Source organism: Lutra lutra, chromosome 1, assembly GCF_902655055.1.
Source record: "Lutra lutra chromosome 1, mLutLut1.2, whole genome shotgun sequence".
Lineage (NCBI taxonomy): Eukaryota > Metazoa > Chordata > Mammalia > Carnivora > Mustelidae > Lutra > Lutra lutra.
This window is the reverse complement of record NC_062278.1, coordinates 47,579,820-47,597,521: the sequence shown is the minus strand read 5'-3', so window position 1 is coordinate 47,597,521 and position 17,702 is coordinate 47,579,820. Positions and strand designations below refer to the sequence as shown.

At 35.8% G+C, this 17,702-nt stretch overlaps 1 protein-coding gene and 1 long non-coding RNA gene across 7 annotated transcripts in view; one reads left to right on the top strand and one right to left on the bottom strand.

Moving 5' to 3' along the window:
* The window catches only part of LOC125096114 (uncharacterized), a 24,846-nt gene extending 16,416 nt beyond the window's left edge, over positions 1-8,430 (top strand). The window contains exons 2-4 of one of the 2 annotated variants that reach the window (XR_007126067.1): positions 4,027-4,170; positions 4,799-4,970; positions 8,303-8,430. This is a non-coding gene — a long non-coding RNA (uncharacterized LOC125096114). The remainder of the gene's footprint in view (positions 1-4,026; positions 4,171-4,798; positions 4,971-8,302) is intronic. The other variant, XR_007126072.1, reaches the window with a different exon arrangement.
* GPR15 (G protein-coupled receptor 15) lies at positions 7,672-17,702 on the bottom strand. 5 transcript variants are annotated; one of them, XM_047722753.1, is made up of 4 exons: positions 17,479-17,702; positions 17,344-17,346; positions 15,870-15,975; positions 7,672-10,994 (listed from the first exon to the last, which is right to left on the bottom strand). In XM_047722753.1, exon 4 carries the CDS (start codon positions 9,836-9,838, stop codon positions 8,756-8,758), a length of 1,083 nt encoding a protein of 360 aa, XP_047578709.1. In that variant the 5' UTR covers positions 9,839-10,994; positions 15,870-15,975; positions 17,344-17,346; positions 17,479-17,702; the 3' UTR covers positions 7,672-8,755. The 5 variants fall into 5 exon arrangements, with proteins under 5 accessions (XP_047578709.1, XP_047578719.1, XP_047578725.1 ...); XM_047722763.1 differs by lacking the exon at positions 15,870-15,975; XM_047722769.1 differs by lacking the exon at positions 15,870-15,975 and having other exon boundaries at positions 7,672-9,875.

Here is a 17,702-nt window from a genome sequence, read left to right as displayed (position 1 = left end):
GTAAAAATTCTTTATCTTAATGTTCGTCAAAGGTGTGATATTCCTAGAATGGTCAACTTAGTTCAACAATCATGAGGGCCTGATTTGGAACAAGGATATAGATATACACGAATGAAGAATGTCTCTTCCCTTCTCCTTAGCCAGGGGACAGACCACCAGTGACTCCATAGGCAGGTCGCAGTTCTGCTGTGCTATGGGAGGGCACTGGGAAACGGGGAATGAATGTTGGAATGGTCAAGCCTTGATCACCATTTACAAATTTTAAATGTGTTACAACTCTGAAATTGTTACTCTTAAGGAATCAGGTACTTGTACAGGTAACAGAAAGGCCCTGTTGAAAAGAATCATTAAATTATTAGGGAAAGTTTCAAGGCCAATGTAGGGGTTATACTCAGAAATCAGAAATACAGTACAGTGAAGAATTGGAGGACCTTTGATGCAGAATTAGTGTTTTACTTTTAGCTACTATTTTTACTTGTGTACTTCATTTAAAAAACTTGAACTAGGGGTGCCTGGGTGGCTTAGGTGGTTGGGCATCTGCCTTTGGCTCAGGTCATAATCCCAGGTTCCTGGGATCGAGCCCTGCATCAGGCTCCCTGCTCAGTGGAGCGTCTGCTTTCTCCTCTGCCCCTCTCCCCTTCTCGTGCTCTCTTTCTCTCTCAAATGAATAAAAACAAAACAAACAAACAAAAAAAACCCCTTGAACTAAATTCAGCTTTATTTTTATTATTTATTTATTAATTTATTAAAGATTTTATTTATTTGAGAGAGAGTGAGAGAGAGCATGAGAGGGGAGAAGGTCAGAAGAAGAAGCAAACTCTCAGTGGAGCTGGGAACCCAATTCGGGACTTGATCCTGGGACTCCAGGATCATGACCTGAGCCAAAGGCAGTTGCTTAACCAACTGAGCCACCCAGGCACACTTCAGCTTTATTTTCTTACTGCAAAATTAATGCATATTCTTTTTAGAAAATACAAGGAATAACACAAATAAAAATCCCCCTTTACCTTACTACATAGTGAGGAACGAAGCTAACATTTTGCTCTATAGGGTTCTGAAATTGCTGTATTCCAATGTAAATGATATAGTTGCAACCATGTGATTATTCTGTAAGTACTGTTTTGTAGCCTGCTCTCTTTTTTTAACTTAATTTCATTTAATTTATTATGAAGATCTTTTTCATGTCAGTACATGGTACAGTACTTTTAAAGGCTATGTAGTCTTCCATTATAAGGATGTATAGAAACCTTAATTATTCAGTCAATTCTCAGTGGACATTTAGGTTATTTTCACTTTTCTACTTTTGCAGACAATGCTGAATAAAAATGCATGCACATATATTTTTGCACAGAGCCATAATTACATACACAATTATATTCCATGATTACATGAAAATCCTAGAAGCAGAATTGCTTTTTATGCATGTTTCTAAATTTTCTCTAGCTTAGTCAACTTATACTCCGTCGACAGTCCAGGGAATCTTACCCATACCTCACACCTCCAAACCTGGTCAACTCAGTACTTAACATTTAAGTCTTTGCCAATTGACTAGGTAAAAATTGTATTTTGTTATTCTAATTTGGCTGTCTTTAATTATCATGCTAAATATTTTCATAGGTTTATTGGTAGTATTTTTTTCTATGTTTGAATTATAGAATTGAAATTGTTGTTGTTTATAATCCTAAACACTGTATAAGTTATGCAGCTTTGCATTTACTTTTTTCCAATTCTTTACTAATTTTCTAATTTTAAACATTTTTATTAATGCACATGAGTCAGGTCTGCACTGAATGACATCTTTTTCATTAAAATAGAGTAGCCACCTCTATCTACCTTTCACTGGCCTGAATCTGTTTTTTTTTTTTTTTTTTTTTTTTTTTTCCTTTTGCTTTAAACGCGAAACCATGGGTCAAGTTTCATTTCTCAGTTGCCACTTCTCCCCCTGAGTTGTCAGTTTTGTTTTTGGTCTAAAAGGAAGGGTAAGTGAGAGGGCATCTCATTAAATCAATGTCTTTGGGCAAGATTTGTACAGTTATCTACTTTGCATATCTTATTTTAGTTTGTCATTTGAAAATAAATTTTAAACATAATAATACTTAATATGCATTCTCGTGTTTAAAATAATCATTTATACCTGAGAGTCTTTAAAAACAACAAAGGTATTTTTATTTGGGGATACCAATATGAACATTTCTTTAAGGAAATGTGACACTCTTTTAGAAACAGCCATATACAAAATGGCAGTTACATGAAGTAACTTATATAAGACTGTTCATGGGCCTTTCCCTAAACACTGGAAAAGATCAAAGAAAGCAATTTGACTTCACCTTTTTTTTTTTTTTCCTGGTCTAACAAGCTCCTCTTGGGTGTCAGTACTTCATTCCGTGGTTCAAAAAAACAGGTAACTGTGGGGATTATGAATTTCATGAAGAAACAAGTTCTACTGTTACCTCTTTAAATCCTACAGTCTATTAGTTATATATGTATATAGTACATGACTGTGGGAACAGGTTATTTATTGCACCTTTTAACAGGGAATTATAATCCATTTATAATTTCATTTGGATTGTTGATATATTTACATAAGCCATTTTTCTTTATATTTCCTATTTACTATATGTTTTCTTCTCTTTATTTTCTTCTTTCTTGCACTCTGTCAAGTACTTTAGACAATATTAGCAACAAGATTCAATAGGTACTTATCAACTGCATTTGTACAGCATGTGTTTGTGTATTTGCGTGTGTGTGTGTGTGAGAGAGAGAGAGAGAAAGAGAGAGGAGTATTGTTAAGTGACAGCTCTAGGCATATTTATGAATCCCTTAGTTATAACAACAAATTTTGGGCTATCATAGTACATTGTGTACAACAGACACTTTGCAAGAACAGTGTAATTTTTGAGTTATTGACTCTTTTAAAGGAACTCCACAAGTCTATGGCATAAAAGCCATAAATTTAAACCACTGACCTATGATGTGATGAGCAATAAATGACCTGGTGGGTGAGGTCAAACATGCAGAATTGACCTTTCAATTCTGCTTTATTTTTTACACGTCATACCGTAGCTCTGAACAGTTTACGCTGTCTTAAATTTATATGAAGTAAATGGTATGCTATTCTAGAATTTGCAAATTTAGAGATTTGTAAAGGTTTTGTAATACAAAGTTCTTAAATACTTGATTTCCTCCAAAAAGGAAAAGAGCAAAGTTGCTTGTTGAAGACTCTCCCACAGGAAATTTTTTAAAAATTAAAAATAGTCTTTAGTCACATATTGTTTGATGCATAACATTTTATTTGATCTAAGAACATCACAAGAATATTTATGTCTTCTGCCTTGTATATAATTAAGAGCAAATGGAAGAGTGAATTTATACAGTATAGATCATAAAGTATTCTAGCAGGGAGAACCATTTATATTTCATTTTGAACTAATGGTAATATGGAAGTGGAATCTTTCCAATCAGAACTCATAGGAGCCAGCAGATAAAAATGTCTTGTCCCATCAGTGTTGACATATGAAGTACTCGTATATGAAGCCTAACACTTATTAACATGGCAGTGATAGGAAACTAGCTAATTAGTAAATCAAGTAGCAAATAAGAGAGTCTCTGAATGATGTCAAATTGATGATATCTTTTACTAGGTCTGTAGAGCATTATAAAAATATTATGAACATTGTATCATAAATTCTTTAAATCAGCGACTTGCCTAAGTTAACCATAATTTAACTTAATCACATATAGTCAAATTTAAAAAGTTCCACGGTAATTTAAAAGTTACCTTTGGATATTAGAAAGTTGTTACTCACATACTTAAACCAAGAACTTTTTAATTTAATAAGATCACTTATTAATTAATTAATTAATTAATAAGATCACTAACAGAATACTTCCCCCTACTTGGAGATTAGTAAATAGACATTTCATGTGAGTTTATATTTTACTGTGACTTAACTCGTCATAAGAGCCTTCACTTCATTAACAATTTGACACAATGGGTATTTAAAAATAGGTTTGTTTTCTTTTCAGTGTTGCAGAATGCAGTCTTAGGATGCAATTCCCATTTTTATACTTCAGAAATGTAACTCTACTAAGCAAATGACAAAGACAACAAGAAGCGATAAGAGTTAGCTCATTCTCAGGTGGATTTTTACATCTGCAGTGTACAATCAGGTAAGCAGTATTACAGTTTTTCCCTGTACACTTATGTAAAGTCTAGTCATAACTGTTTACTCATAGACTTGATAAAAACAAAGTCTGACTCAAAGGAAAGAATTTAAAATAAGATGCAGCATTTGCAACAGACAGTCTTATCCATACCAATCTCTGTGGAAGGCAAAATCCAATAACGGTTTACAGATATTCGGATGGTTGGAATTATCCTCCTGCTTTTTTTCCTGGCACTTCTGTCTGGTACTGAATGCCATCATCTCGCTCCCTGGCTATACCAGTGGCTCTTTTGCAGGAAAATTTGTTATTATTTTAATATGGCTTAACTTCTCTGAATGAACTCTGCAGGAAAACTGATGCTTACTGTTCATTGTGGCACGCACGACTGACAAGTCATTTCTCACTTTTGAGATTGCCAGAGGGTATAGAGAATGATTGAAGGAGTCGAGATGAATCATAGAGGAGTTCTTTCACTCAGCTCACCACCATCCTGTACATTTCTGCATCTATTTAAAAACTAACTTGTGACCCCTAGTATATTCCACCTTCAGTCACGCACATAGATTTCCTTTTAAGACCGTTACTCTCACTAGTGTTACTCTCACTCAGAGGTGATTTTGACTTGTTAAAGTGCGCAAATCATGGGACTTCCAGAAGCGTCAGGTTGGTTGGTCTCTCAGGATGGCCCAAATGGAGTAAATGTGTGCTTATGACTGTGTGCGCCTTGAGTACGTCGATTTTAAAATTAATTGTAAGTTATTCGATGACCTCTCGTACAGATTTTCATGGAGAGCTTTTCTGTGGTAAGTTCAAGAAAAATTGCTTGAGAAATGCTTGGGAGATGACTGTGCTTTTATATTTGTTGTTAAAGTCCTGGATTTGGACCACTTAGACAAATGACAATAAATGACTCTGCAGTGATTTCCTCATATATTTACTCTTATTAAGGTTTGTTTTGTTTTTCTAACTTTAGATATAACTGGCAAGGCACAATTGTTAGGCTGTCAGATTAACTTTCTAGAAAAATTCATGGCAATGTGTATTGATTTGTTTTAATAATGACATGAAATTACCACCAAGTAGCCCTCAGAGTAATTCGAGAGAATAAAAATCTTGATAAGCTATGTTTCCACATGTATCTGTATGTATATATGCATATAAATAAATTTGTATTAAAAATGTGGAAATATTATGGTTTAAAAATCTGTAAAATGAGATATATGTAATTTGTAATATAAATTACAACCATGTATTTTATAATATATGATTTACAATGATTTATAAATTATAACCATATAATTTATAATAAACCTTTTAAGGCTATTATAATGTAAATTACATTTCCTACCAGAGGAATTCATGTATGACATACCAACTTTATCAAGTTTCGAATTTTTTACTATCGGAGTTATTCTATCTGTAAAATTATGTCCATTTCTCCTTCCATCATTGGACCATTATGAATATACAATATGCAAGATTTTCTAATGTACAAAATTAGCGTATCTACTTAAGATATTAAGAAGTATAATAATATATTTTTCTTCCATGTTATTTTATATATTCCCAGAAAAAACTAAAGGGATGAAACAGAAGTAAGGCAGATTCTTAATCTTTGTTAAATGAGAGTGATTGTCACTTGACATTCCAGTTTGGAAACTTTATTTAATTTTATTTATTTATTTGAGAGAGAGAGAGAGTGCACACAGAAGCAGGGGACATGGGGATGGGTAAGAGGGGGCAGAGGGAGAAGAGGGCTCCCCTCTGAGCAGGAAGCCCAACCTGGACTTGATCCCAGGACCCCTAGGATAATGACCTGAGCCGAAGGCAGACACTCAACCAACTGAGACGTCCAGGAACCCTTTTAGTTTGAAAAATTTAAAGCAACACTTTAGAAACCCAATAGCTTTATATAATAATTTTTAACTCAAGATTTTAAAAAACCTTTATATTTATGAGTCTTATAATATCCTTGAGAATTCTATAGACTTAGATATTACCAACTACCCTTAGATATGAAAGATTAAAATCATTTGTTCAGTGACCCAACATTTCTAATAACCCATTTTTTTTTTCTTTTCCAACACTTTACCTGATTGATTGAGCTATTTTTTTAAAGTAGCATTTCTCAAGGACACTTATTCTCCTGATTGGTAATAGTGCTTTTGCTGATTTGTTTTTAAAAAGCAGATGTCTTCTACCTTCTGTATTTTGTTTTTATTTAACATTTGGAGATATATTTAATTGTTTTGAATTCAGTTTTGAAGTTTTCCAAGAAAACTTCTTTCTTATGATTTATAGTTTTTTTTCTGTATTTTTGAAAAAGTATTAAAAGACTGTTATAATATCAATATTAATAGTAATGTGTTGATAGAAATTAATATGATAGAATACATATATAAGGAAATTATATTTTTATTTGATAAAAGTTTAAGAGAAATTAACAAATTAACTGATTTATAAAACCAAAAACTATATTTTCAACTTCCAAATAGATTATAAGAATATGCCCAATATTTGAGATTTCTCTTAATGTGAAAGATACATAGGATGAGCTTGAATTACTTGATCTCTGAAAAGATTCTAAGCTTTCTCTGATATTCAAACCTAATATTTAGAGGTACATAGTAATTCATTTGAGTCACCACTGAAGGTCAAAACATAACCCATTTTCTCTTGAATCAAAAGATGTTTACAATAGTATGTTTTCTGCAGCAAAGCCTTTTGTGGTTGCTGCTAATTACATGTTTTTCACTTCAAAGTCTTTAAAAGGAATACAGGTACAAGTAGACTTAATAAATATTTCTTAGGTGAAAGAGTTCAGGAAAGTCTCCGGGTTTGGAAAAATGTATATATAGATAAAATATCAGTAGTATCTTCATTATGGATTTTTTTTTAAAAGATTTTATTTATTTATTCGACAGACAGAGATCACATGTAGGCAGAGAGAGAGAGAGAGAGAGAGAGGAGGAAGCAGGCTCTCCACTGAGCAGAGAGCCCGATGCGGGGCTTGATCCCAGGACCCTGAGATCATGACCTGAGCCGAAGGCAGAGGCTTTAACCCACTGAGCCACCCAGGTGCCCCATCTTCATTATGGATTTTTAACTTCAGCTGAATACAGAGCATCCTATCTTCCTATATTACTGAATCAAGTCAAAAAATTATATATACCACACAAATGATGCCACAGGGAATGTGTAGCACTAATATTTTTAATTAAAAGAAAGAAAGGATGAATCCCCAAGTTTTGTAGCAACATGGACGGGACTGGAAGAGATTATGCTAAGTGAAATAAGTCAAGCAGAGAGAGTCAATTATCATATGGTTTCACTTATTTGTGGAGCATAACAAATAGCATGGAGGACAAGGGGAGATGGAGAGGAGAAGGGAGTTGAGGGAAATTGGAAGGGGAGGTGAACCATGAGAGACTATGGACTCTGAAAAACGATCTGAGAATTTTGAAGGGGTGGGGGGTGGGAGGTTGGGGGCACCAGGTGGTGGGTATTGTAGAGGGCATGGATTGCATGGAGCACTGGGTGTGGTGCAAAAATAATGAATACTGTTATGCTGAAAAAAATAAAAAAAATTAAAAAAAAAAAAGACAAAACGATAATCCACATGATGCTGTAGCTAAGCATTTGATGATCTCCAATTATATTAGCAGTAACATTTTCATTTGATAACTAAATAACTGAGTAATTAAAAATATGTAATTAAAGCAGTCATATCCTAATTTATGAAGTCAATGAAAACAAAGAACATAGTAGAACTCTATTGAAAAATAGTTACTGTTCTATCATAATGAGATATATTTTTACCAATATACCTTACAAGGAAAACAAAGGTCAAACTTTGCCTGATGCTCCCTTGTTAAGATATTCTAAAGAGCATGTGATAAAATAAGTCCTGATTCATAAACACAATACAGAATGATTTACCCCCACGAGTTTTTTGCCAGTCCTAAGTTATTGTGAATGGCAAAAGGTGAAAGATAACATTGGAAAACAGTGAAGAATCACTATAACAAACTTGTAAAGATTAAGGCTAGACTCTTAATTTATTACTCAGTAACAATTAATTTCAGGGCACAGGTATAAGTTTTGCTACCTGCATTGTTACCACTTTTCTCACTAGATGAAAGTGGGCAGAATCATTCAGATTGGAGCCCAATATGAAGGGTGGTGTGGATCAAGGCACCACGGTTCTTGAGAGAGGAAAAGTCCTGAACGTACATAAGCAATCATGAAGAAAGGAACTGATCCAAGCAGAACCTTTCTGTCAGAGTTCAAGGACCATAGGAGTTGTATTTTGCCTTGTGAACTTGATTGGCAACAGTCAAAGAGGTCCACTCAGCCAAAACAAAAAGAAAAATTAAAGCAAAAACAAAAAACCCAAACCCCCAAACCAGCGTATGACACAATCATACCCATGAACACAGGGACTTTTCAGTCATCTCTTTAAAAATAAACTCTTCTTGTATTTATGAAGCACTATGAATGGTATCAGCAATACTTTTCCTCTTTCTTTGTTGCTGACACCAATTAACTCTCCAGTCTATGAACAGAGATTGAAATGTCACAGTCCGTTTTAGAGTGATACAGACCTCTTCCTTCTTCTGGCAAAATCCTCTGCATGAATGAAGTTGGAGAAAACCTTAGTGAGGTGACTATCTGATGTCTCTGTGCTGCTCCCAAAGTCATAGTTCTTCACGCAAGGGCACAAGCAGTGCACGATGGCCCGGCGGATGTAGCTGTCAAAGATATAGTAAATGAAAGGGTTGATGCAGCTGTTGGCAAATGCCAGAGGCCCACTCACCTCCATGCCCAGCTGGAGAAAAGCTGATGAAAAGTAGACTTCTTGTTGCAGCCCAGAGACAATGGCCAGGAGCTTGAAAGTATTGAAGGGCAGCCAGGAGAAGACAAAGGCTGCCACGACAATAAAGATGATCTTTATGGATTTCCGCAGCTTTCTGCTATGTTTTCCCGCCTGTTGGTAATGCGCACACAGCTTCCTTGTTATGCAACAGTAGCAGGTCACGATGCTCACCAAAGGGACGAAGAAGGTAAAAATTAAGGCCACCAGGGCCCAAGTCAGTTTCGTGGATGTAGCCCTCTTCTCTGCACAGTATGGCTTATCATCAATCAGGGTGAGTTCTCTGGACAGAAGAGTAGGCAAACCCAACAGGCAGGAGATAAACCAGACGCTGGCACAGACTCCATATGCACAGTCTCTCCTCCTGAATTTCCTGGATATGGCTGGACACATGATGGCCAGGTAGCGGTCAACACTCATGCAGGTGAGCAAGAAGACACTGCAGTGCATGTTGACTGAGATCATGTAGGAGCTGCCTTTGCACAGGAAGGAGCCTGTCCTCCACAGTCCTAGAGAAGCTTCTTTATCCACCCAGAGAGGCAATGTGACAAGAAAAATGAAGTCAGACACAGCCAGGTTGATGATGAAGATGTCAATCAGTCTTCGGCTGCCCTGTTTGAAATGCAAGGCGCTAATGAGGATGAGGTTCCCCAACACTCCAGTCAGGAACACAGCTGTGTAAAAGACTGGAAGGAAGATCGACATATAAGAAACATGGGAGCGGGTGTCCTCAAGATCAGGATTTTTGCTGGTAGCGTAGAAATAATCCAAATAAACCGAAGTTGCTTCTGGGTCCATTGCTAAAGATTGGCTGCCAAATCTGGTATTTCTTTATCTAGGAAGTTTTTGTATACATTTTCAAAATCTCAGGTGGCTTCTTTTATCTACTGGCTGCCTCTTCCCCACCGCCCACACCACCCCACCCCTTAAAAGATCTTGGAACAAGCATAAAAACAGAGATGAAAAAAATGCAGTTTCTACCAATCCTCAGAAAGGGCCTACAAGGAACACCACCCTGATTGGTGTTTGGTGGTTGTGGTTGTGGTTTTCTTTATTTGCATTTGCCCAGGAGACTGGGGTGCTTTTTGACTTCTGTCTTGAAGATATTGTTTTTTTCTCTAAATCCAGATATTAAAAAAACACATTAACTGTTTTTCCCCTACCTACTTTAAACATATCCTTCGCTTTTCTGACACTGACAATCCTTTTGATCTTTCTGTTACACATACAAGATACTTTCTTTTAGATTTTTAAAGGTGATGGTGACAAAGATCCTCCTTTTATTTACATCGAAGCGAGGAAAATAGTCTTTCACTGCAGAAAGAGTGAATTAATAATTCCCTAAATCATACACATCCACATCTGCAGCAAACATAATGATTCCAATTAGGGTATGAGATACTTTACACTTATTTGGCTCTTTTGGTTCATGCATAATTAATATTGTTTTGTTCAATAAGTTTAAAAAGTCCTCCAGAAACTGGGAATATATCTTGTGCTGTTGTTGTTATAATGTGTAAAAATTTTCCACAGTCATTAGCACAGTACCTTACATATCGTAGGTGCTTTGGAAATGCTAGTTTATTTGAATTAATTAGGAAAACTCTGGGTTTCATGATCCAGTATAATTAGCAAGTATGTATTCCTTAGGTTCAACTGTAGGCATTTTTGTTAGTTACGTAGTTGACAGGCACAGGTTTAAAAATTGCCATTTTTTACACTCTTATCTGCTATTGTAATTCAACCAATGAAGTTCCTTTTATTAGATTTAAAATCCTTGATTAGGAGACTTGCTCACTACTAATCTTCAAATAGTTATCCTTCAGCAGACTGTAGGTCCCTTCTGATCTTCTCTTCTTCACACTTCATAGCAGTGATTTTTTAGCTCTTGAACTATGACTTTTCTTTAAAGTACCTTCACACATCAGTGAGCTTCACATTGGGGATTACTGACCTAGCAAGAGACAGACCTCTAATAAGTGACATTATAAAGGAGTTGCTGGTACAGGGATGATAAAAGAAAGATTTGGGGTTCCTTCAAAACACTTGAGAAACAGGCTAACATCAGAAGGATCCTATCCTATTTTTCTCTCACGTATTCCTTTTTCTACATGGAAAACTACGGTGAAATATAAATTCTGAAACTTACAATTTTTACTGGCCAACGTAGCTCAAGGCTCTTTCCTTCTCTCTTTCCCTCCACCTCATTTCTTTGCCAAAGTTCCAGTTTCAGGTTGATATCACTATTGCATAGAAAAATGTATGCCAGTGGATAAAAACACCATTGATAAGCATGTAAGTCCTTTCTACTGAATTTTTATTTATCCCATAATTAATATATTGAAAAGAGTGATTCTGCTCTTTTTCCTGATGTGTTCTAATGTTACCGCAGTCTCAGATGTGTGAGTGTGTGCAGGGCAGGGAAGGATGAGGACTCCCCTGATCTGGGGGCAGTCCCAAAAAGTCACTTGGAATTTGATTTATGACTTGGCTCTGCCTCCTTTTGTGTCCCTGCCAGCTCTGTGTTGTTCAGGGGGGGGCGTATCCTTCCCTAAATATAGGCTGCAGATGAGAGAAACTAATTAATGCTTTGACATTTCTGGGAAAGAAATCTTTCCCACTGAGTAAGCCTTACATATTTAATAGAATAAATTCATTTTGTCAAATAGTTTGAAGTAGGACAATATTTACTTGACAAGGATTGATGGGGTAAACATAGAATATTGAAACACTACATCTATATATGTCTCTCTATATCTATTTTTCTCGTGTCTCCAGAATTCCACATAAATGTGTTAAAAAATGGAAAAAAGTTTATGCTCATACGCTGGAGAAAAAACATCTGGCCTATATTTATTCTGTCAGCCTTAAATTTTCTTTCAGCATTCAAAAGTTGTTGGCTTGGTGTAAACTATCTCAAATAAATCTGACTTCTTCACTAAACTTTGAAGCAGCTATAGACCAAATGTTTTGCTTTATCATAAATACAGTTACTTTGGAATATGATAGTTAATGGTAGAATGTTGCAATGTGAGAGTATGTACCATGTATCAAAACTATCCTAGGACCCAAGTCGGAAAACAGATTAAGTGTTTTGAAGCAAAAACAGAACAAATAGCATAGTCCTGGGCTTTTAATAACTCCGAGTGCAAAGCTATTATAAGACAGAACCCACAATAAAAGCCAACAAGATAAAGTAGGGGAAGTCATCGTTCTAAATAAGCTTAGTGCAACGGTCATTTTAGAACTTTGAATGTTTTCTTTTTTGAAATAAACATGAGGATACTAACAACAAATAAGCAAGTCGACAAGACCTAAACTCAGAAACAACACTGGATATTATAAGCCTACGAAAAGTCAGCAAGAACAAGGCGATGATAAAAAAAAAAAAGTAAGATGTAAATATTAATAACTGAATGACAACACACATGCTCACTTTTAATAATTGTTTTTCCAGAAAAAAATGCTTAACCTTCCTTATTTTACATACAAATACATAGATATACTTTATATTCAACTTTATATGTTATGTTTTCCATCCCTGGCAGGGATAATTGCTTCCACCTTTGTGTTCTTTAAGAACTTTTACAATACTGCTTATTAAGTTCTTATTACCTCATTTCACATGGTTAATTGTTTTGATGTCTGACCTCCTAAGCTGATCATGAGCCCCTTGAAGGGAGAGACCATCCATTATCTCTGCATTGTTTCTAGCATAGGAATTACCAACTTAAGTGTTTTTTGGATTCTCAAAGCCATTGTTTTGAACTAGTGGATGCCAGGCCACATTTCCCCCATTAGAATCACCAGGGGTGACTCCCAAATTGTAGCTTTCTGAACCCTGTCTCAGATCTACTGAGTCAGAATCATTTGGCGTGGACTCCAAGACATTATATTTAATAAGCCTCCAAGGTGATTCTTACACTAAAGTTTAGAATCACTGCTCTAATTTATATATCTTAACTAACTTTATATGTTATGCTTCATTATTATTTTGGCTTTTCTTCAAATCACCTCTAAACTTGAACTTCTAGTGGGAGGGATGGGGTAATCGGGTGATGGACATTAAGGGGGGCTACATGATGGGATGAGCACTGAGTGTTATATGTGACTGATGAATTACTGAACTCTATTTATGACACGAATGATGTATTATATAGATGTATTATAAATATTATATATTTATAAATAAAAAATAAACTTGAACTTTTTAAAAAGATTTTATGTATCTATTTGACACACAGAGAGAGACATCACAAGTAGGCAGAGAGGCAGGCAGAAAGAGAGGGGGGAAGCAGGCTTCTCGCTGAGCAGAGCGCTCGATGCGGGGCTCGATCCCAGGACCCCGAGATCATGACCTGAGCCGAAGGCAGAGGCTTAACCCTCTGAACCACCCAGGTGCCCCTAAACTTGAACTTCTTAGCAATTTTCTAGTCTGGTTCTCACAAAATTTTCAGAATTAACTTAGACTTCTGGGCCCTCCCTGTTTTGCATTTCAATTCCTGAGATTCGTGCAGAATTGGGTCAAGTGTTGAAGATGGGGAAAGAGCAAGGTGTCGTTCACTGAGATACCTGCTCAAGGGAATATATTATCTGTCACACGGCCTTTAGTGGTTACTTGCAGACTGTGCTTCACAAGTTGGCTAAAGGTTTTGTGTGAGTACAGCCAACCTTAACTGGCATTATTGCATATTACTTCTGCTTTTCTCCACATATTAGGTAGGGATTAATCAGATTATAGAGCAAAGAGCATAGCAGAAAGAAATCTCTATGCATATGCTCTACTGATATGTTCCTGAATAAGTGACAAAGATTATGAAGCAAAGTATTTGTTTTTCATTGATCTTATTGGTCAGAGTGATCATATATTCGTTTGAAACATTCTCTTGTCCATTTCTTACTTGAGTAACATAAAGGGTATAAGCATTTAAACAGACCAGTTTAAGAGATCTGTTTATCTTCTAAAAGTCTGTTTTTTTAATTTGGACAGTCACTTAGTGACTGTTGTGTAATATAAAATAATATATCATGCCGGACTAAATGGCATTTATTTGCTGTTACCAGGGTCTTCCCCCACTTCATTTAGATTATTTCCTTTGGTCCCCCACATTGACATAAACAAAAGTGCTGTTCCTATTTTAGGCACATACACTTTAGGCTTCTTTGTAACAGTTGATTTAATCTGGATTTAGGTTGTGCATCACAAAAATTGTGCTTATTTACATTGGTATTCCCCATATCCAGCACAATGGCTGACATATGACAGAGAGCCAATTAATATTTGTAGATCTGGACTGAATTATGCTTGAATCTTGAGTTATTTCCAATGGTTTCTTTTCACAAACTTCCTAAACAGCTTCCACTTTCCATGATTAGTGTTTATCATTGGAACAGCAAAGGCCGGGTTGCTGTATCTTTTCTAATCAGAAGCATAGAGACTTCCTTGTTTTCCTTATCCATCTGCATTTCCCACTCTCTCTGTCTTTTCGTACATTGTCTAGGCTGGAGGTATAGAATACGTGAATCTCCTAGTGAAACTTAAACATGTGGCTCTATGACAACCCCATTTTGGAGTTATGTTCTTCTTCCAGAATTATGAATCAGAAAATTTTAGAGTTTCAAGTGATATTACTGATCATCCAGTATATCCATTTTTTTTTAAATTTTATTTTTTATAAACATATAATATATTTTTATCCCCAGGGGTACAGGTCTGTGAATCGCCAGGTTTACACACTTCACAGCACTCACCATAGCAGTATATCCATTTTATGAATGAGAACACTGGGACTCAGAAAGAGTCACTTGCTAAAGACTCACATTGATGTTATTAAAATAGAGGATGATTTAAACTTCTCACCTACATTTGGTCAATTCACTGTCCTTCAGAAGCATGGACATCTAAAAAACTATAGTTCACTACTCTATGCAGAATTTGACAGGAATTGCTAAAAGGAAAGCCATTCTAGATGCACTTTTCTATCTGCCTTTTCTTTAATTTTGCCATTGTCCTAAAGTGAATCGGCACAAGGAAATTCAAAGATTGAGACATTTCCTGAGGAAGGCTGTTGATTGGAACCCACAGCTTGCATATATTTCTATTTTTCTCCTTTTTGCATTCCAAAGTTTATAAGGAAACAACCAGGATAAAATTGTAGGAGAAAGACATAATGTAGATATATCTTTCTTAAGATAATTTTCAGTTTCTAAAAAAGGTGTGATTAAAAATAATATTTAAGTATATAAGGGAATTTGTTATTGAAGGGAATTCTCACACAAGGAGTCATCACATAAACACATAACATAAACAAATTACAATACCTGCATATTTAGATTTTCAGTTATTGGATTTATTTAACACCTTCCTGGTGAAACTAGAACCATAATTAACAAATGAAGCCAGAGATCTAGTTCAAGTTTATTTTTAAATCTAAATTTCATAATCTGTACTTGGTTGCACTAAATCATCCTTAACACTTGTGAAAATGTGTCAGACCAGCTACTGTTTCCCGAGGAGCAGAGTAAGGAAAGGAAGCAGAATTTAACTCCATTAATTTTTAAGGATTTATTTTGCCCACACAACAAGCAAGCACCCAAAATAGAAAACATGCACAATGCAGAGATAAATGAGAAGTGGTACTGGTGTCATGAGGTAGTTTATGCCCTCTGTGCTGAGTGGGCAAGACTGTCACAACCTCAAACACACAGACATGTCCAAGTCCATGCTAAATCGTAAGTGAAATATGTCTTGAGTGTTTTCTATGCATTATGCAGACTTAATGCATGCCAAGCGGCATCCTCCTTTACAGGTTTCCCAAGAAACACCGACCTCCTGAATCATGAAGATTTATGCATCCTCTGAAGCCAGCCTGGGAATCAGGTTGTTGCAAGTCTTTCCTGGTCAACTGCAGTTAGTTCAGAGGTTCGATAACCTGCTGAAGAGAACAGGACACCAACCTCTATAAATGGCTTACTTCCAGCTTCTAGGGGAATCAGAGGCTTTTAGATGCTGTTTATAGTGACCCTGGCCAAACATTATCGATATTCAACAGATATTTGCAAATACTAAAGTTTAATGATTGTTTAATATATGCCACAGGCCCTGGGCTGGACATTTTATGTGCATTTTTTCATTTAATCCTCACTGTGGTCAATTGGAATAGGGAATATTTTCAACATTCATATTTTGGAGAAAAGAAATCCGAGATTTAAGAGGTTAACTAAGTTGTCCAATGTAACAAAACTAGTCAATGCACCCTATTATTCAAGCTTGATAAGTCAGTTATTCACTCTGTCCTCAGCTTCCTTGACTATGAATTAAGGTGCTGTCTTCCTCTTCCTCTTTCAGACTTCCCTTTTACCTGGGTTTGTTTACCATGTGACTTAATCACAGAGGTAGTTCTGGAGGTAGGGGATTTCTAAAGAAGGCCAATGGATAAAGATATTTCCTGCTGCATGAATGAATTTAGGAGTCAAATTGCACATTAATAATTTGTAATTATTATATATTATAATATGTAATTATTGTATTAGTAAATTTAATAATTTGCCTGTGTATTTCCACCAGTTTCTCTAGTTGGTGCCTGGCAAAGTTCTCCTCTGATCAGGTATTCTACATGAAAATCCAGTCATATTTGAATATTGTATTTGGCTATTACTTTATTTTATTTATGCACTGGATATGAATATCCATTTGCCAACTGAGGCAAAAGACATAGAACTACAGAAAAACAGATACCATGCCTTCAATCTGTCAGACTGGTAAAAACTTAATATCAACTTTGAGCTAAATTCCAAGACATTTGGGGATGGCATAGAGTTTGAGAGCTTTTCTAGTCCTTGAGCTAGCGGTCTCTGTAGGTCTCTGTTGAGAAACCTATCATTTACAGGTCCTAGGCTATGTTCATGCATCCACATGTGTGCAAAAATGTCTCTGTTTTCTATCAATGAATTTCTGTGTGATACTTGAAGGCTTAGAGTCATTCTGTTACTGCTGTGAACACATGGCCATCTGCGAATTCTGAGGCTGTCAGTGACCTTATTTGCTCAAGGCCATGTTCCCCAAATTCAGTCTTTTTCATACTCCATAAACGATTTTTTTTAATTCATGTTTTTTGACATGTCTTGTAGCCTCAGTATTATTATAATTTAATAGGTTAACTAACTGAAATTGATTTTAAAATGAAACTTTAAGCACAATAAATAGAAAATTAGTATCACTTGCCGTAAAACAAAACAAAACAAAACAAAACAAAAAAACAGCCACTAACATAAATTATATGAAACCCAAACACTGTCATTACATTCTACATGGATACCGCCAAGTCACATCCTTCTTAGTCTAAACTTAAGCAATAAAACCAGAAAGACTATCTGCTTCAATGGAAGTGAGGTTCTGAGAAGAAATAAATAGGTTGATATTTCAAAAGTATACTCACGTTGTTGACGTGTTTAGAGGTAGGGTGTGTGACAGGAAAGCACAGGACTGGAAAACCGTTATATAAGTCACAATCAATGACTAGCCGTGACCAGAAACAGGTTGTCTTACTTTAAGGACCTTTGTTCCTTCCTTCATAGTACATAAGATTCCATCAGCCCACAACTCCCTTTGGCGCAGCACCTCCTTACGCTCCGGAGTCGAACTACACCCCCCACAATGCAC

Excerpts from the sequence above, each read along its gene's own strand:
- GPR15 (XM_047722753.1), bottom strand. The coding sequence starts at position 9,838 with ATGGACCCAGAAGCAACTTCGGTTTATTTGGATTATTTCTACGCTACC.